We start from the raw sequence: 27,765 nt of genomic DNA on the forward strand, positions 1-27,765 counted from the left end.
TCTCTGGCCCTTTCTGGGCCTATTCCCCAGCGCGGTGGCCATTTTGGAGGCCCCTGTGCCTGCACAGTGGGACCCTGCATGGCCAGGTCATGACTCAGGCCATGCAGGGTCTCACTATGCAGGTGCGGTGGTCTCCAAAATGTTCAACGAACCTTCCTAAACTGAACCAAATGACGGGCTTCGATAGGGGGCAAAACCAAACTGGTCTGGTTCTAACACGAACCAAGCTTGGTGGGTTTGTGCACACCCCAATTGTGTGCTTCCAACCCTGCATTTACCAGATATTGGCAATAGAGGGCACTGCAGGGGAGGATTTGGGGGCAAGAAGGAAAGTGCTCAACCTCAATTGCATCTGTTAATTCTCTTCTGCCTCTTCAATTTCTCCCCACCAGAGCTCATTTCTGATTTTGGTGCCTAGCTGAGCTGGGGGGAATTAAAAGCTTTCTAGGGAGGCATCTCCACAGGAGAACCAGCAGCTACGGAATGGGTTAAGCATCACTGTCATACCCAGGATTCTCCTCTCCTCATGCCCTCCCATCCCCCACATTAGAATTAAAAGGGAAACATTATAACCCTGTGTTTCTCTTTTAACATCTATGTTGACCCTAAGGCCACAATCCATGAAATGTATTTAGGTGTGCTGAAGAGCTTGTCAATGCTCAGGGATTCATTAGTTCTTTTCCCATTCAACTGCAGCCCCATCCCATGCTGCTTTGCAAACTATTTGTGAAATTCCCCTGAGATCAGAGCTGCTGTTTGTCAAAAGCTCCACTGGGCATGCAGAGTTACTGAGGTTAGCCAAGTTAAGCACTGGAAAAGGTGTTACGTCATCCTTTAATAAAGTGAGTTCTACAAAGTTACAGCATGGTAGAAGTTTCACATGAGCAACAATAAAAACTGGATAGCCTTGTGCTTGGATAGAACCAAAAGCTTGAAGCCTTCCTCATTACTTCAGTTCTGAGCAGCATAGGAACAAGCAGGATGTTTAAGATGGGGAGGTCACTTCCTGTTTGCTAGACTTGTGTGTCTGAGGTGATGACATCTATAGAATGTTTGCTTCATTTATAAGAAGTAAGCTGACAAAATCTTATTGAACTACGTGGAAAGGTGGATCATGAGCAGAAATCTATAGCCATACCTGATCATAAATAAGAAAACCTGTACTGGCTGTTCTGGAGACTACATTTGCTTCTGATTATTATACACAATTATGTGGTTGGGCATCTTCTACACTAATAATCAGTTTTGCGGTTTTAAAAAAGTTCTCCACTGTCGTGAATGAACTTTCAAAAACCCCTTCCCAAAATACTCAGGCACAAACCACATCAACGTGACTAACCAAAATATTAAAAGAATGTAATTGGCAACCTTTGACACACTCCTTGTTGCAACACATTGCACAAGGCAGCAAATGGTAAACACTGTGTTTTATAAATGATGTAGAGTTACACTTGTGACTGCCAGGGCCCAAGATTCCAGACACTTGTTTACACTTCCCAGGATTGTGCAACAGCAAAACTGAGGGGGAAGGGCTACATTGCTATGATTTAAATACAAAATTTCACCCAAACATGAGCGTGCACTCTCTCTCTCCTTTAATGAAAAAGATTCAAAGCAGCAATCCTATTTGGGTGGGTGGGGGGGAATCAACAATGAAATGTCAGCCAGACTCAATAACGAGTCAATTTACTGTACAATTCTTTCAGAGAAAGTGGAAAAAACATTTCTAAACTTGGTCTGTTTCTTAAACAAGAAGAACGTATGGTGGATTGTTTAAGCTTTAGGATGTATTTCTGAAGAAAAGGAATTTCCAGCATTTTGTGCTAGGTGGAATGAAATAGTTACAGTGAACAACATTACTGCATCTGACTGCAAGCCTAATAAACAGTGTCTGTCAGTCTGCTTAGACTTGAAAAGCAGTGTCATCCCAAGCCATGTGATTAAGTTCTCTGAGGTCATCCAAAGTGCTTATACTGCCCTTTGATCTCTGTATGCCGGAATGACTTTACATTTAGAAACTCCCTCCCAGTCATACAGTGATTTACAGCAAGGCAGATAAATATCTCTGTTCAATCTGAGAGCATAACAAATTAAGGTGCCACAAGACTCTCAGCAAGGAGTCTTGTGGCACCTTAAGGACAATTCAAGGAAATTTGTAGTAGCAAACATTTCTGTGGACTAGAGCCCACTGTGACAGATTTCTCTCTCTCTCTTTCTCTCACACACACACCCAGTCAAATGACCATGAAATATAAGAGGTACAGTCTGTGACAATTCAATATAACTTAAATGTTTACATTAAAATAGTTATCATTAATAAAAACAGTAATTGGTGAGGACTGTATTGCTGTGGAATATTGGGAAACTAGCTGGGCCGGGCACAGAGAATCTGCGCTTCTGCTGGCCCTGTTTCAAAACAGGCATCATATGGTCTCTCCGGGTTGCCCCAGAGACCAATGTGGCTGCCGCAATCTGAACTAACTAAAGTTTCTGGACTACGTACAAAGGCAGCCACACGTAGAGCGCATTGTAATACTCAAGCCGGGAGGTTACCAGCTGATGCACCACTGTTTTCAGGTCATCCTCTTCAAGGAATGGGCGCAGCTGTCAAATCAGCCGAAGCTGATAGAAAGCACTCTTGGCCATAGTCTCCACCTGAGATATTAGGGTGAGGCCTGGGTCCAAGAGTACTCCCAAGCTGCACACCTGCTCCTTCTGGGGGAGTGTAACCCCATCCAGTACAGGAAGATCTAACTCAATTCTCAGATTCTGAGCCCCCACAATGAGCACCTCCTTCTTGCTTGGATTCAGCTTCAATTTGTTATCCCTCATCCAGCCCATTACTGCCTGTAGGCAGGCATTTAGAGAATGAGTGACATTTCCTGAAGATGAAAAGAAGTAGATTTGGGTGTCATCAGCATACTCATAACACCCAGCACCAAACCTCCTGATGACCTCACCCAGAGGTTTCATGTAGATGTTAAAATATCCTGGGCTTAAGTCATTTAGAGCTTTATAAGTTATAACCACCATCTTGTATTTTGCCCAGAAACCTATTGGTAGCCAGTGTAGTTCTTTTAATATAGGAGTAATATGGTCTCTCTGAGGTGACCCAGAGACCAACCTGTCTGCCGCATCCTATACAAACTATGTACAAAGGCAACCCCACGTAGAGTGCATTGCAATAGTCAGGTGTGGAGGTTACCTCTCTGAGGTAGTGTATCTCGAGAAATGGAAGGCAACTGTAGTATTAGCTGAAGCTGACGGAAAGCACCTCTGGCTACCACCTCAACCTGGGACACCAGGGAGAGGTTTGGATCCAGAAGCACTCCCAATTCCTTCCCCTGTTTCTTCTGGGGAAGTGTAACCACACCCAGAACTGACAGATCAAAATTGTCTCCTGAGTTCTGACTCCACACAGTAAGTACTTCCGTCTTATTTAGATTCAGTCTCAGTTTGTTATTCCTCATCCAACCCATCATTGCCTCCAGGCAGGCATTTAGGGAGGTTTTGCCTTCTCCTAATGATGTTGACATGGAGAAACAGATTTGGGTGTCATCAGCATAGTGATAACACCTTGCACAAAATCTCCTGATAATCTCTCACAAAGGTTTCATGTAGCTGTTAAAGAGCACTGGAGACAGTATGGAGTATGCCATATAAAAGTTCACGTTTTGAAGAACAACAGTCTCGGAGGGACACCATCTGCAATCTGGCCGAGAGATAGAGCTGAACCACTACAAAGCATTGCCTCTCTCTCCCAACTCTCTCCGGCAGTCCAGAAAGATATTATGGTTGATAGTATCAAAAGCTGCCAGGAGATTCAAAAGAACCAAGAGAGTCACACTCAATTCCCAATTGGAGATAATGCATCAGGCCAACCAAGGAAGTCTCCATCCCATAGCCTGCCCAAAAACCAGTTTGAAATGGGTCTAGATAATCATTTTCCTCCAAGACTGCCTGAATCTGGGAAGCCACCACCCCCTCAATTACTTTGCCCAACCATGGAAGATTGGAGACAGGCCTGTAGTTGCTTAACTCTGAGGCATCCAATGCAGGCTTCTTCAGAAGAGGCCTAATGATTGTCTCCTTAAGACAAGGAGGAGACAGGCATCCTGCCTTCCTTCAGAGAAGCATTTATAATATCTATTAGATATTTATTAGATATTTATTTTATTTTTTTTATTTATTAGAAACATTTGATATACCGCCCACTCCAAAGACTCTGGGCGGTGTACAAAAACATGCAAAACAAGACAGCATTAAAGTTACATTCTAAATAAAACTAAAGTAACTAACAAAAAAGAAAAAGGGGAAAAAAGCAAATAGGTAAACTACAGGGTAAAAGCCTGGCGAAAAAGAAAAGTCTTCAATAAAGATTTAAAAATCAACAAGGAAGGAGCTAAACGAATTTGCAGGGGAAGGGAATTCCAGAGAAGTGGGGCAGCAACCGAGAAGGCCCTTTCACGGGTCCTAGCACCCCAAACCTCTTGGAAATTGAGGACCGACAAAAGGGCCATCTGAGCAGATCTGACCGGATGGGATGTAGCTGGATGGAAGAGGCGGGTCTGTCGGTAGACAGGTGCCAAACCCCGCAAGGCTTTGAAGGTCAAAACCAGGACCTTAAATTGAACTCGGTAGTGAATAGGCAACCAGTGCAGTGACTGCAGGAGAGGTGTTACCCTGTCATATTTTCTGGCACCCATAAGTAAACGAGCCGCTGCATTCTAGACCCGTTGTAGCTTTCCGATCGTCCTCAAAGGTAGATATTATACAACAACTCCCCTGCCAGACAGTATAAGCCATGATGGACAAGGGTCAAGACAACAGGTGGCAGGCCGCACTGTTTCAAGCAGCTTATCCACATCATCAGGAGTCATAAACTGAAACTGATCCAGCCTAACCACATAAGGGGAGTTGCTGGACACCTCCACATTAGAGGCTGCAATAATTGTGGGGCCTTATGTCCCCCTCATCTAGACTATAATGTCTTAAAATCAATATGTTATAATTCCCATTCAGTGATTATTAAAATATCACTGCCTATTTTTGCTGTTTCTCATAAAGACTACCATTATTTTATACTTAAAATGATATTTACACATCACGTATGACAATCAAAAGCCTTTCCCCATACATTGTCTCTCTAGTGGTCTTAGTACAGTGAAATGTGACTAGCTATGCCTGTGTGGGTTGAAGGAGCTTCCATTGTCTTTATGATCTTTTTACACACCCATTTTCCTGGTGACTACAGCATGCTGCTATTCTGTGTAGTCACCAATGATATTTAAACATACTATAATCTTATGTAATTATATCATTAACTTCTTTGTGACTAATTCCTTTACTTAAAATGTCACACAACTCCACAAAGACAGCTACTATGATGACCAAGGATGTATGTATGTAGAGATGTTTATTCTTCACTTTTAACTCATAGCAAGTTGCAAAGAATAATCATATATACATTTTTTTTGAGTAAAGGGTTCATACTTTATGATGCATCAGGATCAGAAATTACCAGTTTTATAACTAGAGAGCTAAATTCCAGTATAGAATTTTACTCTCTCAGCTCTGTCCTAAACACCTTTATTGTGCAGAAATCTCCATCAATTTAACTGAAACTGTTTTTCATGTAATGTGTACAGAATTACAGCTTTGACTTTTAAAATAATAGAGCTAAGAACGAACAAACAAACAAGTAGCAAGCTGAACCAAGGAAGGCAGGATGCTTGCCTTTAAACAAGTTCACACTTGAGTCTTCAATGTATCCGCTCCAGTTCAGCTGCACATGTTTCAGTGCACATGTTGTGCATTCAGTGTGTATATAGAGCTGTGTGCAAACAGGAGCTGCCACGTTCTCTTCAATGTTAAGGTGTTCTGTAATGTGTTTCATGCACATTGTAGAAATGAGTGTGTGCACACATGTGATTTCACCAAAAGTGAAGACACACAACTATGTATATATGGATGCTGTTGCCAGCCACTCCCTTCTCTTTGGAAGCTCTGGCTTCTGACAGTAGCAAGGCAGAGCAAGGCATGAAGTACTTGGTGCCAGGAGAGAGCTTGTCACGCAAATCCTGAACTGGTGCAAAAACTACCCAGGAAAAGGGGGAGATACTCCCCTGAGTTCTGCACATTCTGAAGCTAGAGTTTCTGACACAGCAAAAAGTCTAAGAATGGCTAAAGATTATCCCTGAGAAGCAGGAGCACCACACCCCAGAACTGTTTCTAACAATGATATATAAAATCAGTGAATTAGAAATTTAGGTACTGCTGAACAATTCTTCACTTGTGGTCTGAAACACTGGAGATGTGACATAAGAGTCAATGTGGTGTAGTACGGGATAGACCATTGGAACTGGACTAGGACTTGGTTTCCTGGGTTCAAATTCCCACTCAGCTGGGTGACCTTAAGCAAGTCACTGTCTTGCAGCCTAACCCATATAAACACATAAAGTTGGTGTGAGAATAAAATGGGGGTTAGGGAGTGGAGACTATATTCCCCTTACATTCTTGGAAGAATGTAAAAGGAATAAATAAGTAGCAGGTGGTGACTGTATTTACTCACCCTTCCAATATAGTGTGCCTGCTGTCCACAACAAGTTCACATCAGCTGGGTTTCTATTGACCCATGAAATCTAAAAAGAGCTGTGAGTCTATATGCTATTCTTTTCCCTACAGTAGCAAATCAGCTGCCTCTGGGAAACTTAAAGGACGTCAACAGCTCTCCTCTATTGAATGCTTCTCATCTTCTACGAGGGTATATGGTAGGAATGAGCTTGGAACCGCTCAATGCTCCATTCTAGGAGTGCCGAAACAGTTCCGTGAACCAGTGTTCGAGCCAGTTCTAAGGTGGGAGGTGGATAACTTTAAGGGCGGGAAGAGGGTGCTCTTAACCCTCCTGCCGTGTTTGGACCATCTGAATACACAGCGCCAGCGGGGGAAACGCAGAAGGAGGGGTAAGAGCACCCTCCCCCACCCTCAAAGTTATCCCCCCCACCGCCCATGCACATCCCTAGTATACAGTCTCAGAACGTGGAGCTTCCATTTACCTAGCACAGCTGATAGTCACTACCATCATCCTTTTTAAAATCCATCTAAGCTGGGGCCATCACCACACACATTGTTGCAGTGAAACAGTTTTTAAAATTATGGGGGGAGGGGTAAAGAGGGCTTGCCCACCTCATCTTTTGTGATGACTTTCTTAGCTACTGTTCTTAGAAAACAACTGCAGTTCATGATTTGGCTAATGCTGGGGACTGTTATGGAGCAAGTCTTATGAAACTGCCTTCATTAACCATTGGTCTATTTACCTCAAGATTGTCTAAACCAGAGGTTCTCAAACTGTGGTCTGTGAGCACCATCCAGGGTGGTCTGCAGAGAGGCTGCAGATCAGCTGAGAATACCTGTAATTTGCCCTGCACTTGATTTATTACATTATGTATATATGTATTTGTTTATTTCGGCCCAAGGCCAGCATAAATACAAGAAAAAGAAACAACAATAAAATACATAAAACATTAATACCTTCAAATACCGGATTTATTACATTATTACATATGCACTTATCTGCAGAACAAGAAGTTTACTAAGTGGTCCGCTGAGACCCCAAGTAATGTTGAAGTGATCCATGAACAAAACAGCCTGGAAATCTCTGGTCTACACTGATTAGAAGTAGCCCTCTTAGAAAGAAGTCTTTCTAAGCCTTACATACTAGGGATGTGCCCAAAACATTTCGGAGGCCTTTATTTATTTATTTATTTATTTATTTACATTTTATATCCCGCTCTTCCTCCAAAGAGCACACAGCGGTGTACTACATACTTAGGTTTCTCCTCACAACAACCCAGTGAAGTAGGTTAGGCTGAGAGAGAAGTGACTGGCCCAGAGTCACACCCCCCCGCTAGTATCATGGCTGAGTGGGGATTTGAACTCGGGTCTCCCCGGTCCTAGTCCAGCACTCTAGCCACTACACCACGCTGGCTCTCTTCGAAACGTTTCGGCTCCGGGGGCTGTTTCAGCGCCAGGGGGGTAGTTATTTAAGGGAAGGGGAGGGTGCACTTACTCCTCCCGCCGCATTTCCCCTGCCGGCACTCTGTTATTTTTAAGCCCCTCCCTGCCGCCCCGTTTCCCCCATCGGCCAGAAGTAGCAAGCGCGGGTGCATGCACATGGCAGACAGGTGTATGTGCATGCAACCCCAAGCAGCAGCAGAGCCACTGGCCAGCAGGAGGAGGCGGGGGTGGGTGGGTTGGCTTTCGCCTCCAATCCAGGCAGCTCCATCAACTTTGAAGGGGGCTGGGCCAGGCTGCAGCTCCGTGCAGCCTGCCTGGGTGGAGGATGTAAGTGGGTTTGTGTTGCTGTGTGGGGCGCTGTGCTGTGCTGTGCTTGGGGCTGGTCAGTGTGGAAGAAGGAATGTGACTTGTGCACAGGAGCTGGTCTGGGGCAGTTGAACAAGAGGGCAACACGGGCTCTGCTGTGAGGGAGTCAGACCACGCGCGAGGGTGGGGCTAGCCGGGTTGCGCCCGACATCAGATGTGGGGCCAGGGACTGCGGCAGCCGCACACGGGCCACCACCAGCTTTGCTACGCTCCTGTTCTTTACCTACCTTAATATACATATCCTCTCCTAGAAAGTCAATGAGTCCTGCTCCTGGAGTACCAGATGAATAGTCCCGGCCCTTCTGTGAGTGTCTCTCCATGGGATTCTTGGGAATTTATTAATTAATTTATTTAAAATATTTCTATACCGCCCAAAACTTGCGTCTCTGGGCAGTTTACAATTAAACGGTATGTCCTTCGGTCTGCTTCTCCCCACCCACCCCGCACCTTTGTGTGCATTAAGACCAAATAAACCACATCTGAGATAACATCTGAGAGCCCTAGGAATGGAGCTAGATCGAGTGTTAGATCAGCTCGAGGGCCGCAGTTTGGGGAAGCCTGAGCTAGATGCTATGTGCTAGATTAGAGTGCTAGATCAATGAAAGGGCTTCTTGCATGTGTGTTTATTCTTGTTCTTTTATTTAAAGCATGATTTCCCCAATTCCATTCCATCCCTTTAAATGCAGGGACACAGCATCCCTGTTGCGTTGCCAAGCAGCAGCAAGAGGAGCCAGGAGACAGCAGAGGGCAGGGAATCAGCCCCCAGAAGCGGCCAGCGAGAAACTTGGCCGCCCTCGAAGTGACACATTTATAAGCTGCTCTGAGCCAGCCTCTCTAGGGTGGCAGGAGGACTTGCACATAAAACCCAGGTTATAGGAGAAGCAGAATTCAGACAACACTGTCTTCTAACCTCAGGTTTCAGCAGCGAAACTCACTACAAGCTGAGGGTTCAAATTCTGTTTTGGGACTGAAAATGGAGCTGTGGTTGGGTGACAAAACCATGGTTTCATACTTTTGGGCAATCACAAACGCAAACCTCCGGCACATTTACCTCTGGTTTGGCCTTATGTCTGAACAGGGCCTATCACTGACCTGCTGCCTCTCCCTGAAGCCTTGCAGATTTAATTATGGGCCCCCCAAGTTTCCCCTCCATAATTTGAGTGCTACGGCGAAGTATTTCCACAAACGAATTATGAAATTCATGAAGAAATATTTTTCTTATCTGATATTTCTAAACTATATATTTACATAAAGAGACGTGATTGTTGTTGTTGTTGTTTTTAAAGGTCCCGTTTACTTGCTGCTATTCCGACGTGTATATGCACAAGTTTTGAAAACTGACAGCCGGCTGAGGACGCTAATATTTTGCAAGAGAGGCGAGAATAAAGTTCGTCCTGCTATAAGAAACCAAGAGACCCTTTTATACCTGGACAAGCGCTGTTGCTCCACTCCGTCCTGAAGCTTATCGAACCGACTGAGGCGGAGTAGAAAGGCAAGAGGTACGCCAGAAGCGAAAAGCCGCCGGAGCCAGAGGAAGCCGCCGCCACAACGCCCCCTATGGTGGCCCTCCGTATCTTCCCGCGCTGCTCCGGGATTCGGCCAAAGCGTGACTCTGAGGCTGGCGGGCTCCTCCTCCTCCTTCTCCCGTGTCTGTGGTGCTCCGTCCCCCCCCCTCCCCTCAATCCTCTGCCGGGAGGATCAAGATGGACGGGGTGCGACGCCGCCTGGCTATGGACTGAGGGGGGGAGGGCTCTGGAAAGCCAGGAAGGAGGCGGCGGGAGCAGCGGCGGTGGCGACGGAAGGAAAGTCTGGGGCGCCGAGGTGAGTGAGCGAGCGAGTCGGTCACTTGGTGAGGAAGAAACAGGACGCTGCGGCCGAGGAGTCAGCGTCTCGCAGCGGCCTTTCCTAAGCCGCCAGGCCGGGTCACCCTGCGAGGCCTGCGGCTGGCAGACAACGCGAGTGCCGCGGCCTGGTCGAGTGGGCGATGTGGCGAGTTCGGTTCTGAGGCGATTTTGCGTCGACGCTTCAGGTCGGGCGTCGGGGCAGAGGGCTGCGATCCGCGGGGGAGTGGAGGCGAGTCCGCCGATAGGGACCACACACAGCCCCGGCGCGGAGGTGGTCCGTAGGCCTGGAAAAGGAGGCTCTCGAGATGGGAAGGTAGAACTTGGACCTACGGAGGGGACGGTAGTGTGTGTGTGTGTGTATATAGAGGGCGTGGGGGGTGGGTCGTCACTTGTTGGGCCCAGAGGTACGCTTTGCCGGTACTGAGGGGGGTGTTGTTGTTGTTGTTGGACCTGGTTCTATGTTGAGGCCCTCTGGGCCTGGTTGGGGAGGAGGCCGGCCGGGTGCCGGTGTGGGGCTTATCCAGGGGGGTCCTCAAACTCTGGGGCCTTGCCGGGGAGAGGGAGATCGGTTTCCTCTCGGTGTCGGGCGTGTGAGGCTTATTATCGCTGTTCTCGACCCTTGTTTGAGACTAGGGGAGAGATTGCTCATGTTGGTGTCTGAAACGCGCAAACGTCTGTAAAACAAGCCTGCTTACCTTGCCCGGCGTTGGATTTATTTCGTCACCATATCGGGGTCCCTAAATGCTTTTACTAAAGTATGGAGGTGCCTCATCGGGCCACTAGGCTGATGTCGTTCACGGTTCTCGACGATTTTCTTGGGGCAATTCCCAGCCCTGCCCTCTGGGACTCCTTTTCATTTAAGGCCCTTCTGCACGCAAAGCATGTGCTCCGCCAGTGAGCTGTGGCCCCTTCCCCCCTGTTTATTACACTGTAGGAGAGAGAGTGCGATTCAGTCGTGTCTCTTGACTTTCTTTTTGAATTGTATAAAGTTTGGCGTGATTTTCACTATGAGGTGTATTTATAGGCCAATCAGGCAGCTTTGGTTAAGTATTTAATATGGTGCTTTATATTACATTTGTAATAGTTGTAGGCAATATAGGGCCAGCTGCTTTTGTTTTGTTTCATAGGTCAGAGATACAGGAAGTGGCACTCTTTATCCTGTGATTTCAAGCACACTCACTTGAAAGTAAGTTCTATTGGTAGCAGCAGTATTAATCAGAGAGACAGATTTCCAAGCAACTCTATTTAGAACTGAGTTATATTTTATATTTTACTTTGAGAAGCCAGTATGATTTAACTTTTTGTTGTTCCCTTTCCGTGTCCTAATGATGGTAACTTTAAGTAAACACTCTGGCAGACTTCACTCCAAACTGGGTGAGTGGGTGACAAAATGGCAAATGCGCTTCAGTGTTGGCAAGTGTAAAGTGATGCACATTGGGACGAAAACCCCCAACTTCAAGTATATGCTGATCTGAGCGGTTGGTGACTGACCAGGAGAGGGATCTTGGGGCCGTGGTGGACAGCTCATTGAAATTGTCGATTCAGTGTGCGGCAGCTGTGAAAAAGGCCAATTCCATGCTAAGAGTCATTAGGAAGGGATTGAAAATAAAACGGCTAATATCCACCCCCAGCACAGTACTTCCAGTGACTGTTGCTGGTGTCTATCTTATGTTTCTTTTCAGAATGTGAGTCCTTTGGGGACAGGGTTCCATCTTATTTGTTTATTTCTCTGTGTAAACCGCCCTGAGCCATTTTTGGAAGGGCGGTATAGAAATTGAAATATTATTATTATTAATAATAATATTATAATGTCCTAATACAAAACTATGGTGCAGCCACACCTGGAGTACTATGTACAATTCTGGTCACTACATCTAAAAAGGGACAATGTAGAACTGAAAAAGGATCCAGCGTGGTGTAGTGGTTAGAATGCTGGACTAGGACCGGGGAGTCCTGAGTCCAAATCCCCATTCAGCCATAATACTAGCTGGGTGACTCTGGGCCAGTCACATCTCTCTCAGCCTAACCTACTTCACAGGGTTGTTGTGAGGAGAATCTTAAGTATGTAGTACACCGCTCTGGGCTCCTTGGAGGAAGAGTGGGATATAAATGTAATAAATAAATAAATAAATGGTGCAGAAGAGGGCAACCAGGATGATCAGGTGCCTAGAGCATCTTTCTTATAAGGCAAGGCTACAACACCTGGGGCTGTTTAGTTTAGAAAAAAATGACTGTGGGGAGAAATGATAGCGGTCTATAAAATCATGCATGGTATGGAGAAAGTGGATAGAGAGAAATTCTTCTTCCTCTCACATAACACTAGATCCTGGGGTCATACCATGCAATTGATTGCCAGGAAATCTAGGACAAACAAATGGAAGTACTTTTTCACACAACGCATAATCAACTTGTGGAATTCTCTGCCACAAGATGTGATGACAGCCAACGATCTGGATGGCTTTAAGAGGGGTTTGGATAATTTCATGGAGGAGAGGTCTGTCATCGGCTACTAGTCAAAGGGCTATAGTCCATCTCCAGTCTCAAGGCCTCTGAGTACCAGTTGCAGGGGAGTACTGCTGCCTGTAGGCTTCCAGTAGCATCTGGTGAGCCACTGTGTGAAACAGGATGCTGGACTAAATGGGCCTTGGACCTGATCCAGCAGGGCTGTTCTTATGTTCTTATAGAACATATAGGACATATTTAACTTCAGTAAATAACTTTCCTGCTCAGAGCCATCCATGGTGTGTCTGGTGTGGTTTTCAATGACGAATTGGATAATTAGGTGTAGCTTAGCATCATGTGTAAGATCCATTAAGAACCTAATAAGGATACCATTTTGGCTCTTGATATCTAAAGAGATCTAGAGAACTTTAAGAAAGTTTTTGCAGCATCTGGTGTTTACTTGATTATGCCTGATGTTAGCAAGCCACAAGAGAGGTGTCCTTTGCAGAACTAGATGCTGTAAATCTGAACAGCAGATTGGGGGATCACTGAGATGAGATTGCAGTTCTAAGCACACTTACTAGGAAGTAAACTCTGCTGAACTTAGTTGAATTTAATTTCTGAGTAAACATGTATAGGCTTGGTTGCAAGTGTGTCTAGCATAGTCCAAATGTGAGTGATTTTAGTACATGGTGCCCTTCCCTCTTGTACTGAGATGTACTTATCCTCTTTGCTTCAGATGTTTGGCATAGAATTGTGGCATTTGTATCAAAATGAATAAAAACTGCAACAAAATTGGATTGTGTTGGTCTCTGGATTTTAATTATTGCTTAAGGATCAAGTCTGCTTGATCCTTTGTGATGGATTATTGCTTGAGTGGTTTGTTACATTGCACATGAAAAGGAAGACCACAAGCTCTGGTAAGATGTTGGAAGAAGGCACGTTTGAACTCCAAGAAAACTAGATTATTATTAGTAAGATATTAGCCTCAGTTAGTCCTTAAAATTCTAATGTTCCATCTCGTCTTTTCTCAGCCCACCTTTCCCTTTCACATAGTATAATTACAATTCGTACTATCAAACGTACAGTACATGATTAAATATGAGGACTAGTGTGCCACTATAATGTAGCAGCAAATATGTCATTTTGCTAATACTCTTGATTGACAGCATCAGCTTCTAGGGGTTGATGCTTGGCATGATCAATAGTAGAAGTTGCATGCAAGTCCCTTATATGACAAATATATAAGGTGGGGCAAAAGCCTAAAACCATCATCAAGTTTCTTGATTTCCAAGTTATCATGCACCTGGCATATTTACAATATGCCAATATGAAAGGCCTGATAGGCCTTTCAGCACTAGAAATGCAATTATTTAAGTAGTACTTCTTGTACCTGAATGTATACTGTTTTGATGACATTGCAACAGAACAGCAGATAGGATATTATAAAATAAATTTGTAGCTGTCATGGCTGCAAAGATTGGCTGGAAAGTGTTTCAGCAATGTCTTATGAAGTCTCTAAAGCTCGGCTTAGGAAAGGGCTGCTCAACTTTGGCCCTCCAGCTGTTTTTGGACTCCAGATCCCATAATCCCCAGCCACAGTGGCCAGTAGTCAAGGATTATGGGAGTTGTAGGCCAACATCTACAGGAAGACCGAAATTGAGCAGCCATGGCTTAGGAAACATCTACTGATGGAGAATGGTGTTTCAGTGCTTTGCATAGGTCATTGCTCTTCCCCATGGTCCACTAGGGATGTGCTGGAACATGATTTGGCATCCGAATTACATTCTGACACATCCCTATGGTCCACAGAAGCAAAATTTTAACAAATGCTCATTTGCATTCTGTATACAGGTTGCAGAATTTGGAAATTGCTTTGATACATACCTATGCGTGTGTGTGGGGGGGGGGTAGGTAGGTAGGTAGATAGACAGACAGATAGATAGATAGAGGCGAGTATGCTTGTCCTTGGATGGTTAAAATTCATTGTGATGAGTAAGATTAAGAAACCTAAATTGCAACATTAAATATATGCCTCTTAATGGATTGTGTGTCTCTTTTTCAGCTGAAGATCGCAAAAACCTGGGATTCTGGCACAGTGGAAGATCTATTGTGTTGAAGTTATTCTGATCAGATTTTTCTTTTTTTAAAAAATTTGGTTACTTTTTAATTTTAAGGAGAGCAGTTCTTTAAAATCATGGCAGATGTGGACCCAGACACGTTGCTCGAATGGCTGCAGATGGGCCAAGGAGATGAAAGAGATATGCAGCTAATAGCACTAGAGCAATTATGTATGCTTCTTTTGATGTCAGACAATGTGGATCGATGCTTTGAGACGTAAGTGAATTTTCATTTTGATAATTTTGTGCAGACTTGTATTGGTTTAGCTGGCTAGTTTGATTCCCATGGCGATGGAATGTTGTTGCTAGGAACCCAGAAAATACTCTAGCCAGACTTTCTGTGGCCAACTTTATTGCTAGCAATCCATTGCTACCAATGATGAATCATGGGAAAAGAGGGTCATGGAGAGCAGATGAAATGCATTTTGTTTTTGTATCTGGGGGTTTACACTCTTGCTTAAAGCAGCAGGGTCCTGTAGTTTTTCTACTGGTGGCAGCTGTAGTAATTCCCTTCATGTAAGCTTGCTGCCTTTTGTGTGCACATGATTCCCTTGGTGCAAAAAAGAAAAAAAGGATTTCTATTACGGCTTTGCTGTCTGCATTCCATATGGATCAACAGGAAAAAGAGAGATAGTGGCTACACTTTTTTCCTCCCTCAGCTCTTGACCTGTTCATTTCCAAACCACTAGCCCAGCTTCTTTAGTGCACAACTGGGTCCCTTGCACAGTTTCGCCCCACTGGAATGTGTGCAATTGAAATTCCTACAGGCAGTCCTCCAAGTTCCAAGTTGTGTCTCTAATGCCACTCTGCGCTTGGAGACAGGCCTGATCAAAGTGGAGGCTAGGGTGTAGGTGGCCATTCTAAACTTATTGGCTCAGACTATCCTTTTGCCCCATTGGTCTTGCTCCCTTAACCTTATGTGACGATTACCAGTCTAAATGGAAATGGTCAATTGAGACAAAAATAGCGTCCTTGGGCCTTCCCCCACCCTTGGCTTGATTCTACTTAATATGGGCTATGATCAGGCCAAAGCTTGTATCAAACAGCATATAATGGATATAGAGCACAATCAGTGCAAGTCTTACATATTTACACTCCCTGGCATCAATTGGAAATCCCAAAACATAGGAAGGCATTCACCTTGGCATGTTGCCATGCCCTCCCCGCATTCACCTTGGCATGTTGCCATGCCTTCCCCTCAGCTGTGCTTGAAGGCTGTTTCAGAAAGATCGCACTCACAGAGCGACAATGCCCCTGCAGCTCCAGGCAGATTGAAACAACTGAGCATGTCCTACTTCACTGTTTACATTACAGAGACATTTGCTCTTCCTTTATCCACCCATTGCTATGCAAGTACCCAGGACATTCGAGCCATATCTATGTCCCGATGCTGCTTTCTGACTCTAAGCCCGCTATTACCTACAGCATTGCCAGATTCTTTCCGGCAGCGTCCAAAATCCTTCCAACACTGGCAAGCGGTGGGTCCAAGCAGCCCTAGTCTGAGCTCCTGCTGGCTCTTACATGCTATAATGTGTTCATCCAACACAGCACACCACTATTCCCTCTAAGGTGACCACATGAGCATGCACACACAAGAATCCAGCCCCCGCTCAGAGGATTCCATCAGCTGCACAGTCTCACTGCGCTCCAGTGGTTGCTTGAAGTGCCAGCACTCTTGCCCCCTGCCGCTGCTGCGTTAGCTCTTACTGTGGCCAGAGCGAAGAAATTGGCTTCCCCCGCCCCTGCAAGCCAGAGAGCCGATTCTCCCGTTTAGTAGGTCAGAGGAGGCTCCCAAGCAGCTTCCCTTCCCTTCTGCCTCCCCCCATCGGTCCATACAGACTAAGGCTTCCTTGTCCAATGGGAAAGCCAGGGGAGAGGCTTCTGCCAGGAGCTCCAGTGTTTAACTTATTTTAAAACAATTAGAGGAAACACTGCAGCGTGCCATCTGAAAGAGTTATGCTCCTCCCACTTCTTTGCACTGTAGCTTTGCGCTTTTTATATATAATTATATAGTCTCATCATATTTATCACTTAGGCTTTTATGCAATTACACCCTTTCTGTGCCTTTTATCCCTTTTTATGCCTTTTATCCCTTTGTCTCATATGCATTTTAATGTCATTTTATGCCCTTTTATGCATTTAAATGCTTTTTAATGTTATCTTAGGCCTTTTAACATATCGTTATCTGTTATACCTTGTACTGTGTAATCACCCCCTGCATTTTATGCTGGTCTATGACTGTAATAAAGATGATTGATTGATACAGTTTCCCCCCCAAAAGTGGCAAAAAAGTTGCTTACAGTATTTTCATTTTTCTTTTCAGAGTCTCTCTAATCATTATGCTCTGAAACGTTTAAGATTTGTCTTTCATATCAAGGGCTGTTAATAGGCACTACTGACTTAGCGGAACCTTGCATGTTGAAAGTATAGCTGTGTTTGACTAACCCAGAATTGCAAGTGGTGTACTTCACAGTAACGTATGAGAAGGTACAGGTCTCGTCATGGAAATAAATGATTGTTCATGTTGACCCAGTGTGTAGTGTGCAGAGCTTCTGCTAGTGTGCAAAGTTGAAAACTCAGCTTTCTCCTGGCATCAACAGTGGGAGATGCGAATGTTTAAAGTCTCTCAGTTATGTTCTTCATTGCTTGGGAAGTCCGGGAACAGTTATTAAGTATGATCGTTTACCAATTGATACTTTAAGAAAAAATTTTAAAGATGTCATAGGCAACTTCTGTTTGTGACATAGATAAGAAACTTTTCTCTTGGAGCTAGGAATAGATGTTTTTAGTAGAACAATATTGTGTTAAGATTTCTTCTCAAAAGCAGTAAATTGCTTTTTATTATGAGCTAGTAAATCTTCTTGGCCATAATGAAATACATCTGCAAGTAGAAAGTAAACCCTTTGTTGTGACTGGAGAGTCTGAGAAACCACAGACATTTGGAAAAATAGCAATATGAATGCCTTACCTATTCTTCTTTACAAAGCAGACCATTATATCTCTATTAGTTCTAGCTATGTTACTGTGACTAGAGAGTCTAAGAAGCCATAAATCTTAAGCGGGGCTGGGGTGGGGGGTAGTAGACAGGGTGGATTTGATTTAAATCAAACTGATTTAAATCACGATTTAAATCACTAGCACGGTGGATAAAAATAAAAAAAATCCGATTTAAATCAAAAAAATTGGATTTTTTTTATTTAAATCGGATTTTTTTGATTTAAGTTGGATTTTTTTTATTTTTATCCACCCTGCTAGTGATTTAAATCGTGATTTAAATCGTGATTTAAATCAGTTTGATTTAAATCAAATCCACCCTGGTAGTAGACCAGCACTACAGATTATGTACTCTGGGCTTCAGTGAGATTAAATTAGTTTAAATCCAAATATTTGGTTTATAGATTAGTCTGCAAAATTGCTGAATTTTATCTTATAGGCAATAAAATGGTGTTCATTTCAGGCTTTCTGACTGACCTATTATATTATTTGTTAGTCACCTTCCAGTGGCAGTGATTCAGAGAGACTGATTATTAGTCATCATAGACTCGCAAATAAGATTAGCAAAATATCAGTTAATCTGTCCTATTTGTCCTATCTGTCTTTCTCTTAGGTGTACCCGTTGCTAATCCCATGTGTGGCAGCTCTTGTGAGAGTTCATGAGCAGCTGCTGGATAGCGACAGGGATAGGCAGGAGGAAAGAAAATGATGGCATCCGGGCCAGGGACCTGGAGGGGGGGGAAACAGTGGCGGCCGGCTGGTGGGTAGGCAGATAAAATGGCAGGGGTGGACGAAGGCAGGGCAGGAAGAAAATAACAATGGCAGCGGGCGGGGGAAGCATCATTGGGCGGGCAGGGAGGAAATGGCAGTGGCGGGCAGTGAACTAGAGGCACAGGTGTTCTGTGCTCAGCCCAGCTAGTACTGTATATATATTTTTAATGTAATTCTCTCTAAGAAGATTCTAATGGCATAAATTTGAGTTCAGCCATAATATATTTACAAAAGATATCCCAATTGAATTAGGGAGTATCATTGGTTAATGGTAATAGTGTTGCATGCTTCTTGTTCTGTTGGAAAGGGTTGTACAAAATGTAATGTTTTTAATGATGTATGGTTTCTGTGTGTATGAATTCTACACTAGGCTGCATGAAAAGGTACAGGTGTTTTGAATATCGCTTATTTGAACACTGTTCAGCAGAGTTTCAACTGGTCCTGAGTTGCTGTTTCATTTTCTAGTGCAGGTTTATTTTGCACCTGTGGTGTGGTAGATGGTGCACAGAATATAGTTGTGAATATTTTTTAATAGCAGGATAAAATCTCATAGAGAAAGACGCTTTACATTTTGAGTGATAGTTACAGAGAAGCTAGGAAACCTTGGGATAGGCAGCTGAATGTGAAATGCACCTTGTTAGAGTTTGACTTCTAAGGTCAATGAGTAGTCTTAATCTATACCTTCTGTTTCAGTTTTTTGATAGAGATTTTGAGTAGACTGGCAACTACTTCCATCTACACCTTGTTTCCCCCCTGCTTAGGAATGTGTTTTGTATGATGAATTATTCAATACTCTGGGTTTCTACAAAGGTGATTCTTTGACTATCAAGTCTCCCATTCTTTCAGCAACAGTAGCAGCACTCCAGCCAGGGGTTGGCAATGTGTGGCTCTCCAGATGTTGTTGAACTACAACTCCCATCTTCCCCAGCTGTAATTGTGGCTAGGGGTGATGGGAGTTGTAGTTGAACAGCATTTGGAGAACCGCACACGTTGCTTACTCCTGTGCTAAGCTATTCACGTGCACAGCTCCACAACAGTCCATTAAGTGCCGCACACTTAATTTTGACAGCTGTGGACATCTTCAGCAAGGACAATTTTGTATTTATCAAATTTGTATGCTGCCCTGAACTTTAGTCTCTGGGCAGATTTGTGTTCATCTTGCTTGCAGTTGCTCACAATCCAAGGTTGCACATAAGCATGCACATTTCCTCCAAGCAGCAGTTGTGCATGCAGAGCTGCTGCAAGGCCTGCAGTGACAATATCAGAAGACAGAGGCCAGCACTGGGTGGCGGAAAGAGAACGAGCCAGCTGCAGACAATTAAGCCACTGCCTACCTCTCTGCCATGGGTTGCCGTGACCCAGGGATGAAATGAAGCTGAAGTAGCATCTGTAAAGAAGACAGATTACAAAAGAACGTATTATTATAGGAAAGAGAGTCCCATCCCAACCCCATGTCATATTATCTCTAAGCCCTATAGGAAATAAGGACTTCCCTAATAAAGGCTATGTTAGTCCCACAAGCTTCTCAAGCTGCTGGGACTGGCTGTTTAGATCCCTTCTGTATTGTTAAACTTAAATGAAGCCTGCTTCCTCTCCACTTGGAACTGGGGTTAGGCACAATGTTGGGGCAAGTGGGCTTCAAAGTTCAGTCTCTGCACAACACAACAATCTTATGTCTGTCTACTCAAGATTAAGTTCCACATTGCCCAGCAGGGCTTACTCTCTTCATTTGTACCAGATGCTTGCTGTTGCAATGGAGTGGTGGTGGAGAGAAACAGAATTGGGTACAATGCAGTGAGGTGTGGGAGAAACAAGGCTCTACATTTTCATTCACTGCTTCACCATAGTGGACTGGGCCTCTGATATATAAGTAAGAAAAGCAAACCCCAGCTGGAGGTGTGCAAGTGGGTGAGGATCATCCTGCAGTTGTATGACAATCTTTGCCCCAGTCTCTAGCTCTAGGGTTGCAAGGAAAGCTGGATGGTCTAGCTGCTTCATGGACAAGATGCTTAGAGCACCCCAACAGTACAGAGCTGAGCCAGAGTGCTCCCAGCATCCTCCCCAGCTGAAGAATGCTCAAGGGCTTTGGCCACTTTGCCACTCGGGTGCTTGGAGAGCCTCTGCAGCACAGGGCTGAGCCCGAAAGTTCCGGGCACCTTTTCCAGCTGGAAGGGGTACTGGGGCTTGTTTGCTGTGCATCTCAGGCACCTGGGGTTGAAGGAGCAGAAAGTCACAATTTTTTGCTTGGCAAGAAAGGCCTGCTATTGTGGACCAGTGGGGAGGAGAGAAGCAGAATGGAGATATGATGCAGTAGAGTAACAGAGTAAAATGTCTGGGGGGAGGGGGGAATAGTTACATGTAAGATTCTAAAATGCTAATACAATTTTTTAAAATACTTTTTATTTGATTTTATGTAAAACATCTAAAGCAGTGCTCCTTCTTAATTGTTCCTCCTTTTAATATTTCTTTTTCCATATCTAGAATATCTTAAATTATATACAATTTTTTTAACTAGTGGTTCACATCCAACCATTACCTTTTATATTGGTGCACATAAAATCTGTTCCACACATGGATGGAAGAGATTTTAGGGAGCATTGTTCCAGGCTCTGTAGCCATAAATTCTGACCCAGAAGATATGGAACTAATGGATCACTTTTAACTTGTGGATCATGTCCTGAAAAGCAAAGTATTATACTGGAAGTTTCAAGTTTTTCATTGCTTAGTTATGTAGAGGACTGTGTTGTGGGTAGCCCCGATGCTTTCACATTAGTCACCTAATGCTTATTATGTAATTTCATACTAGAGCAGGGCTCTAGAAGGCTTTAGCCCTTTAGCTGTTGTTCGACTACAACTCGCATAATCCCTGACAATTGGCCAATGCTGGGAGTTGTAGTCTTTGCTTCTTCTGTGCTACTTCCTGAAATCTTCTAATGCAGGGGTTCAGTCTTCTAATGCAGGGGTTCCAACCTGTGTTACTCCAGATGTTGCTGATCTACAGCTCCCATCATCCTCAGTCACAATAAATTGTAGCTGGGGATGATTGGATTGTAGTTCAGCAACATCTGGAGTACCACAGGTTGGGAACCCCTGTTCTAATGTGTCCCAGTGACTAACAGCAAAAGCAAAGATGATGGGTCTTGCTGGCACTTCATCAGAGGAAGCTGCTTCTGCTTATGCAAGGACACTTTGTGTAAGCTCAATACTACTTAATTCATGGAAGGGGCTTCTGCTGATGGAGCATTAGTCTGGATTTTCAAAAAGGGATCCAGGGTGGATCTGGGAAATTACAGTCAGCTTAACTTTTGCTGCCGGGTAAATTGATGCAAAGCATACATAAGGACAAAATTATTAAACATATAGAAGAAAAGGCCTTGCTGAAGGAGAATCAGCATGGCTACTGCAAGGGCAAGTCTTGCCTCACTATCCATTTGGAGTTCTTTGAGAGTGTCAACCGGCATGTGGATAAAGGTGATCTGGTTGACATAGTATACTTGGACTTCCAAAAAGCATTTGACAAAGTTCCCCACCAAAGGCTCTTGAGTAAACTTAGCAGTCATGGGATAAGGGGGCAGGTTCATGTGTGGATTGGTAACTGGTTGAAGGATAGGAAACAGAGAGTAGGAACAAATGGACAGTTTTCACAATGGAGGTAGGTAGGAAGTGGAGTCCCCCAGGGTTCAGTACTGGGACCAGTGCTCTTTAACTTGTTCATAAATGATCTAGAAGTTGGGGTAAGCAGCGAAGTGGCCAAATGTGCAGATGACACAAAACTATTTAGGGTAGTGAAATCCACAACAGATTGTGAGGAGCTGCAAAAAGATCTCTCCAAACTGGGGGAGTGGGCGACATGTCAAATGTGGTTCAATGTAAGCAAGCGTAAAGTGGTGCATATTGGGGCAAAAAACCCCAACTTCACATATACACTGATGGGTTCTGAGCTATCTGTGACTGACAAGGAGTGAGATCTTGAGGTTGTGATGGACATTGAAAATCTCGACTCAATGTGCGGCAGCTGTGAAAAAGGCTAATTCCATGCTAGGAGTCATTAGGAAGGAGATTTAAAATAAAAATGCTATTATTATAATGACCTTATTCAAAACTACAGTGCTACCACATCTGGAGTACTGCATACAGCTTTGGTCACCGTACCTTAAGAAGGACACTGTAGAACTGGGAAAGGTGCAGAAGAGGGCAACCAAGATGATCAGGGCCTGGACCACCTTCCTTATGAGGCTAGGCGACAGCATCTGGGGCTCTTTACCTTGGAAAAGAGGCAACTAAGGGGAGACATGATCGAGGTGTATAAAAGTATGCATGGAGTGGAGAGGGTGGACAGAGAGAAACTTTTCTCCCTTTCTCACAACACTAGAACCAGGGGTCACCCCATGAAACTGAAGGTCAGAAAATTTAGGACCAACTGGAATTCATTCATATGGAATTCTTTGCCGTGGGATGTGGTGATGGCCACCAGCTTGAATGGCTTTAAAAGGGGTTTTGGCGAGTTTATGGAGGACAGGTCTATCAGTGGTTACTAGTCTGGTGGCTGTGGGCCGTCTCCAGCCTCAGAGGCACTATGCCTATCAATACCAGTTGCAGGGGAGCAACAGCAGGAGAGAGGGCATGCACATACCTCTTGCCTGTGGGTTCCCCAGAGGCATCTGGTGGGCAACTTTGTGAAACAGGATGCTGGACTAGATAGGCCTTGGGCCTGAACCAGCTGGGCTGTTCTTATGGATGCCACCTGATCAGTTTAAGGCGCCGCCCACGGGTGAGATCCAGCCTGTGCAGCTCCTTTCTCCAGCCTTCTTTCTCCACACTGTGCCATACCACTCCGATCTTTCCTTTCTCTTCCACCTGCCATGCGCTGAAGTGCCCTCTGCACTGGCTAGCTCCCTCCCCCCACAATGTGTCACTTCTTCATTCTCCCCCCCCCCCCCCCGAAGTGGCAGCATCCAAAGTGCTGGCCAGCTTCATTTTTCCCCTCATGCCACTTTTTCCTTCCTCCCCCCCCCCCCCCATGTGTTGAAGTGCTGGCTGGCTTCTTTCTTTCCCCCGCCACCACCACCGGTATTGCTCTCCCGCTCTTCCATCCACTTTCGCATTCTCTCTCACTCTCATCAAGCCTACCCCATCCCCTCCCCCCCTCTTGTCTAGTCTCCCTATCCTTCCTCTCTCTCTCTCTCTCTCTTTTGTTAAGCCTCTCCATCCCCGCTCTCTCTTTCCCTCTTTCTCTTGTCATGCCTCCCCATCCCCTTTCCCTGTTTTTGAGAATAAAATATGATGGTTCTGTTTAGAATTACTTCTTAAATACAATATATATATAAAGTTTCCCTGAGCATATTCTGGTCATTGGGAAGTATGATTTTCAGAACTTCTTCCAAAAAATGTCCCCAAGCAACTTCCAGTATAAAAGTAGTGCATTTGGCTATTTTAAGTGGCAGGGCAAGAAAGCGGGGAAAGAAAGGAAACAAGATGGTGGGGGAGGAGGTGGACGAGGACAGAACGCAGGGTGAGGCTATGTGTGGCCCCCCAGAGGTGCTTTGGAATCCAGTCCGGCCCACCTCCAGACTTGTGTGTTTTACACCTCTGGTTTTAGGGAATAAGAATAATTTCTTTTTTAAAAAAGCTGAGTGGAATATTGCAAGTGCTTTCAAATCCATCCACATTTAACATTTATTTTCAAGCTGAATGAAAAACAAATAAGAAAATAATCTGTAGACAAAGCAAATTAACACAAGAAGTTTGCTGGTGGGTTGGACAAAGGCCTATCTAAGCCAGCATTCAGTTTCCAACATTGGCTAGTCAGATACTTATTAGAGATGTGCACGAATTGTGTTTTGCTATTTGATTTGACATTGAATAGCAAAAGCCCAAATCGATTCATTGAGCTGGCCGGTTCGACAAATCAAACTGAAAATTCACAAAAAATTGGTGATTCAGCCATATGGAGCAATAGGGAGCTCGAATAATAACCCTATTATTACCCATGGGTAGGTCCTAGAGACACCAAAGTGGGTTGGGCGGTAGGGAATGATGGGTGCTACCTACCACCCCAACCCACAAAAGAAATGCGTAAGCAGGCAAGTTTGAATTTTTTTAAAAGCTTCCCCAAGAAACCAATAGGATCCTATGGAGGTTTCAGTTCTAAAAAAATTAAGCATTACCTCCTTGCTCATTTCTTTTGTGGGTTGGATGGTAGGTAGCACCCATCACGCCATATCACCCAACACACGTTGGTGTCCCGAGGACCTACCCATGGGGAACAATAGGGCTATTCGAGTTCCCAGTTTTCCCCCCATGGCTGAAACAAGCAGAATGCACACATTTTGGAACCTTGCCTTGAAAAACAGCACTGCAGAACAGAAGCACACACTGTCCCTCCCAACACAGGACAACACATTTTGCCAAACACACAGTCTAAAGATGGCCAAAAAAGAATCGCTGAACACACCACCAGCCACAGTGCCTGCACTACACTAACATCATTGGCACAAGTTGCTCTCTCTTACACAGCTATGCAACAGCTACTACAGCAGCACCCTTAGCAGCAAGCATAGCCATAAGCTCAACTAGAATGTCTTCAACCACATTTTGACTGAGTACACTTTGCAATGCAGATTGCGGAGCAAACCGGAGCGGTAAGTGAAGCACGAGTTAGTCTCAAGGCCAGACATGGAGCTTATCATAGCAATCACCAAGAAATATTACAGAGAGCTGCCACTGTTGATTTCTTGCCTCAACACCATCTCACAAACAGACCAAACCTCAACTCAAGGAAGGCAGGCACCCAAGTTCTGCCTTTGTCAATTTGAGATCCAGTAAAACCAGATAGTTAACAGCAAGCAATAGACCTCTAAGCACAGCAAGCATATTATACTTAGTTACTCAGTGCTGAGAAAACCATAAAATCAAACCTCCTTCCTTCCATCCTGCTTACCACAGAGACAGGAGGCCTGATGGATAGGGGTGTGCACGGAACCGCAGAGCTGCGGTCCGGCACTGGGGTGGGGGGTTCCAAAAGAGTTGGGGGGGGGCTTTACTTACCCCCTCAAGAATGCCGCTGTATTTCTTAGAGCAAGCGGGTGGCAGACCTCCCTGCCGCCCGCTTCATTCCCCCTCTCGGTGCGGCTCTCCTTTTGAATACTGAATCGGGTGGCAGGGTATCTCCCAATTCCTTCCGCCCTCTTAAATGCCCCCGCTCGGCTGGCGGCCGCCCCCTTTAAGCCCCCAAGACCCCTGCCGCCCCTTCCCTTCCCACCGCAAAGAGGGGTCAGCAGGAGAACTCCCCTGCCGTCCCTGTCCGCTTCCCCGGCTGGCTGCAAAAGGCTTCTAGGAAGCCTTTTGCGTGCGTGCGCAAAAGGCTTCCTAGAAGCCACTTGCAGCCAGCCGGGGAAGCGGACGGCAGGGGAGTTCTCCCGCCGCCTGCTCTCTAAAGTTAGAAACTTTAAAGTTAGAAACTTTAGAGAGCAGGCGGCGGGAGAACTCCCCTGCCGTCCGCTTCCCCGGCTGGCTGCAAATGGCTTCTAGGAAGCCTTTTGCGCACACGCGCAAAAGGCTTTCTAGAAGCCTTTTGCAGCCAGCCGGGGAAGCGGACGGGGACGGCAGGGGAGTTCTCCTGCCGACCCCTCGTTGCGGTGGGAAGGGAAGGGGCGGCAGGGGTCTTGGGGGCTTAAAGGTGGCGGCCGCCAGCCGAGCGGGGGCATTTAAGAGGGCGGCAGGGACTGGGAGATACCCTGCCACCCGATTCAGTATTCAAAAGGAGAGCCGCAGCGAAAGGGAGAATGAAGCGGGCGGCAGGGAGGTCTGCTGCCCGCTTGCTCTAAGAAATACGGCGGCATTCTTGAGGGGATAAGTAAAGCCCTCCCCCCCCCGCAAACTCTTTTGGAACCCCCCATCCGAACCAAAACCACCCGTGTCCGGACCGGTCTGGAGGCCTTTAGAATGGCCTTCGAACTGGTCCGTGCACATGACTACTGATGGACCAATGGTCTGACAAGAAAAAAAGCCTCTAGGTCAGGACTTACGTCCTCCTGCAGATGTTGGCCTACAACTCCCATAATCCCTGACTATTGGCCACTGTGGCTGGGGATTTTTGGAGTTGTAGTTCAAAAACAGCGGGGGGAGCTTAAGTTGAGCACACCTCCTCTAGAGTCTTACTATGAGATGAAGTATTCTTTCTTCACCATAAGAGTATACTCCTGCCTGCTTGTGTCTGGATAACACCATGGTGCTGGGCCCTGGCTGACAGCCTGGCACATGGATCAGAGTACCAACCCATATCTCATCATCAGCAATGGTGGCAGTGTGTGTGGCTCAGCGGCATTAATGGGCAGACTGTGACACTTCTGGGTTCCCCAGGGTGGAGTGATCTGCCAGTGATGTTGCAGTGGATGAGGGTGGCCATGAGTCACCCCCACCCACTCCATGGCCAGCTCGGGATGCAAGGGGACATTGGCCTTCAGAAAGACCAACTGCTCCACCATTTCAGCATCCAATCATGAGCAATAGGGTGTCATCATGCCCCTGGCTATGGAGAACACCCTCTTGCTCTGAAGGCTGGTTGGTGGGCATGAGAAGAACTGTCTGTCAACCATCGCAAAATCCGTCACCAAGTCAGACTTGGCGACACGTTGCCCAAAACTGGATTGGCTCCATTTCCCGGCCTGCCACTGGCTCCTGCAGGTACTGTAGCATGCACTGCTCAGCACTGCTGCAGGGCTTGGTGGGCTCCTCCCATCCCCCTGGCAAGGCACCAAGGAACTGCTCCATGAACCACAGGGTGGAACATGGAGGCGAAACCCCCGGCTCACTTGGCCCTGCCAGGGACACCATGCTGCCTGCAACCAGGAGGTTGCTCCACCTGGGTAGTTGGTCAGGGTTGACCACTTTGTCCTTCATCGTTGGGTCACAAAGGCAGGACAAAAAATGCTCTGCTGATTTACCCAAGGATTCTCTGAGCTGATCCACCACTCGAGTCCTCAGCAACCTGCCAAGGTGATTGCTTACTCAGTGGTCAGCATGTTCTGGAGCTCACCCATCATCTTCTTGAGAAAAGTGGCAGGGAAAGTCTTGCTCAGTCTTTGCTATATTGAATATACAAGCTGTTCTTGGCAACAAAGAATGGCTCAAGTGCCAAGACAACTTCAGGAGCAGCACCCAGTCCTGGTTGGGCAGGTCACCTACTTCCAAGCCACACCTCCTTTCTGGGG

General features: G+C 45.5%; 2 protein-coding genes and 1 long non-coding RNA gene across 11 annotated transcripts in view; 1 reads left to right on the forward strand and 2 right to left on the reverse strand.

Moving 5' to 3' along the window:
* Nucleotides 1-10,998, reverse strand: part of LOC128351554 (uncharacterized) — a 67,805-nt gene extending 56,807 nt beyond the window's left edge. Inside the window, exons 1-2 of the mRNA XM_053311252.1 lie at nt 10,951-10,998; nt 9,809-10,646 (exon numbers count right to left, since the gene is read on the reverse strand). Coding sequence (XP_053167227.1) covers nt 9,809-10,646; nt 10,951-10,998 — 886 coding nt within the window. The remainder of the gene's footprint in view (nt 1-9,808; nt 10,647-10,950) is intronic.
* The window catches only part of HECTD1 (HECT domain E3 ubiquitin protein ligase 1), a 138,842-nt gene continuing 121,142 nt past the window's right edge, over nt 10,066-27,765 (forward strand). For 7 of the 9 annotated variants that reach the window (XM_053284319.1, XM_053284321.1, XM_053284326.1 and 4 more), the window contains exons 1-2: nt 10,066-10,203; nt 14,734-15,005. In XM_053284319.1, the coding sequence (XP_053140294.1) occupies nt 14,866-15,005 (140 nt within the window). In that variant the 5' untranslated portion in view covers nt 10,066-10,203; nt 14,734-14,865. Of the gene's footprint in view, nt 10,204-10,252; nt 10,540-14,733; nt 15,006-27,765 lie in introns of those variants that run through there. The other 2 variants (XM_053284330.1, XM_053284320.1) reach the window with 2 other exon arrangements.
* Nucleotides 15,199-27,765, reverse strand: part of LOC128339851 (uncharacterized) — a 29,504-nt gene continuing 16,937 nt past the window's right edge. The window contains exons 2-3 of the long non-coding RNA XR_008313259.1: nt 19,888-19,940; nt 15,199-15,338 (exon numbers count right to left, since the gene is read on the reverse strand). This is a non-coding gene — a long non-coding RNA (uncharacterized LOC128339851). The remainder of the gene's footprint in view (nt 15,339-19,887; nt 19,941-27,765) is intronic.

Source organism: Hemicordylus capensis, chromosome 1 (assembly GCF_027244095.1).
Source record: "Hemicordylus capensis ecotype Gifberg chromosome 1, rHemCap1.1.pri, whole genome shotgun sequence".
Taxonomy (NCBI): Eukaryota; Metazoa; Chordata; class Lepidosauria; order Squamata; family Cordylidae; genus Hemicordylus; species Hemicordylus capensis.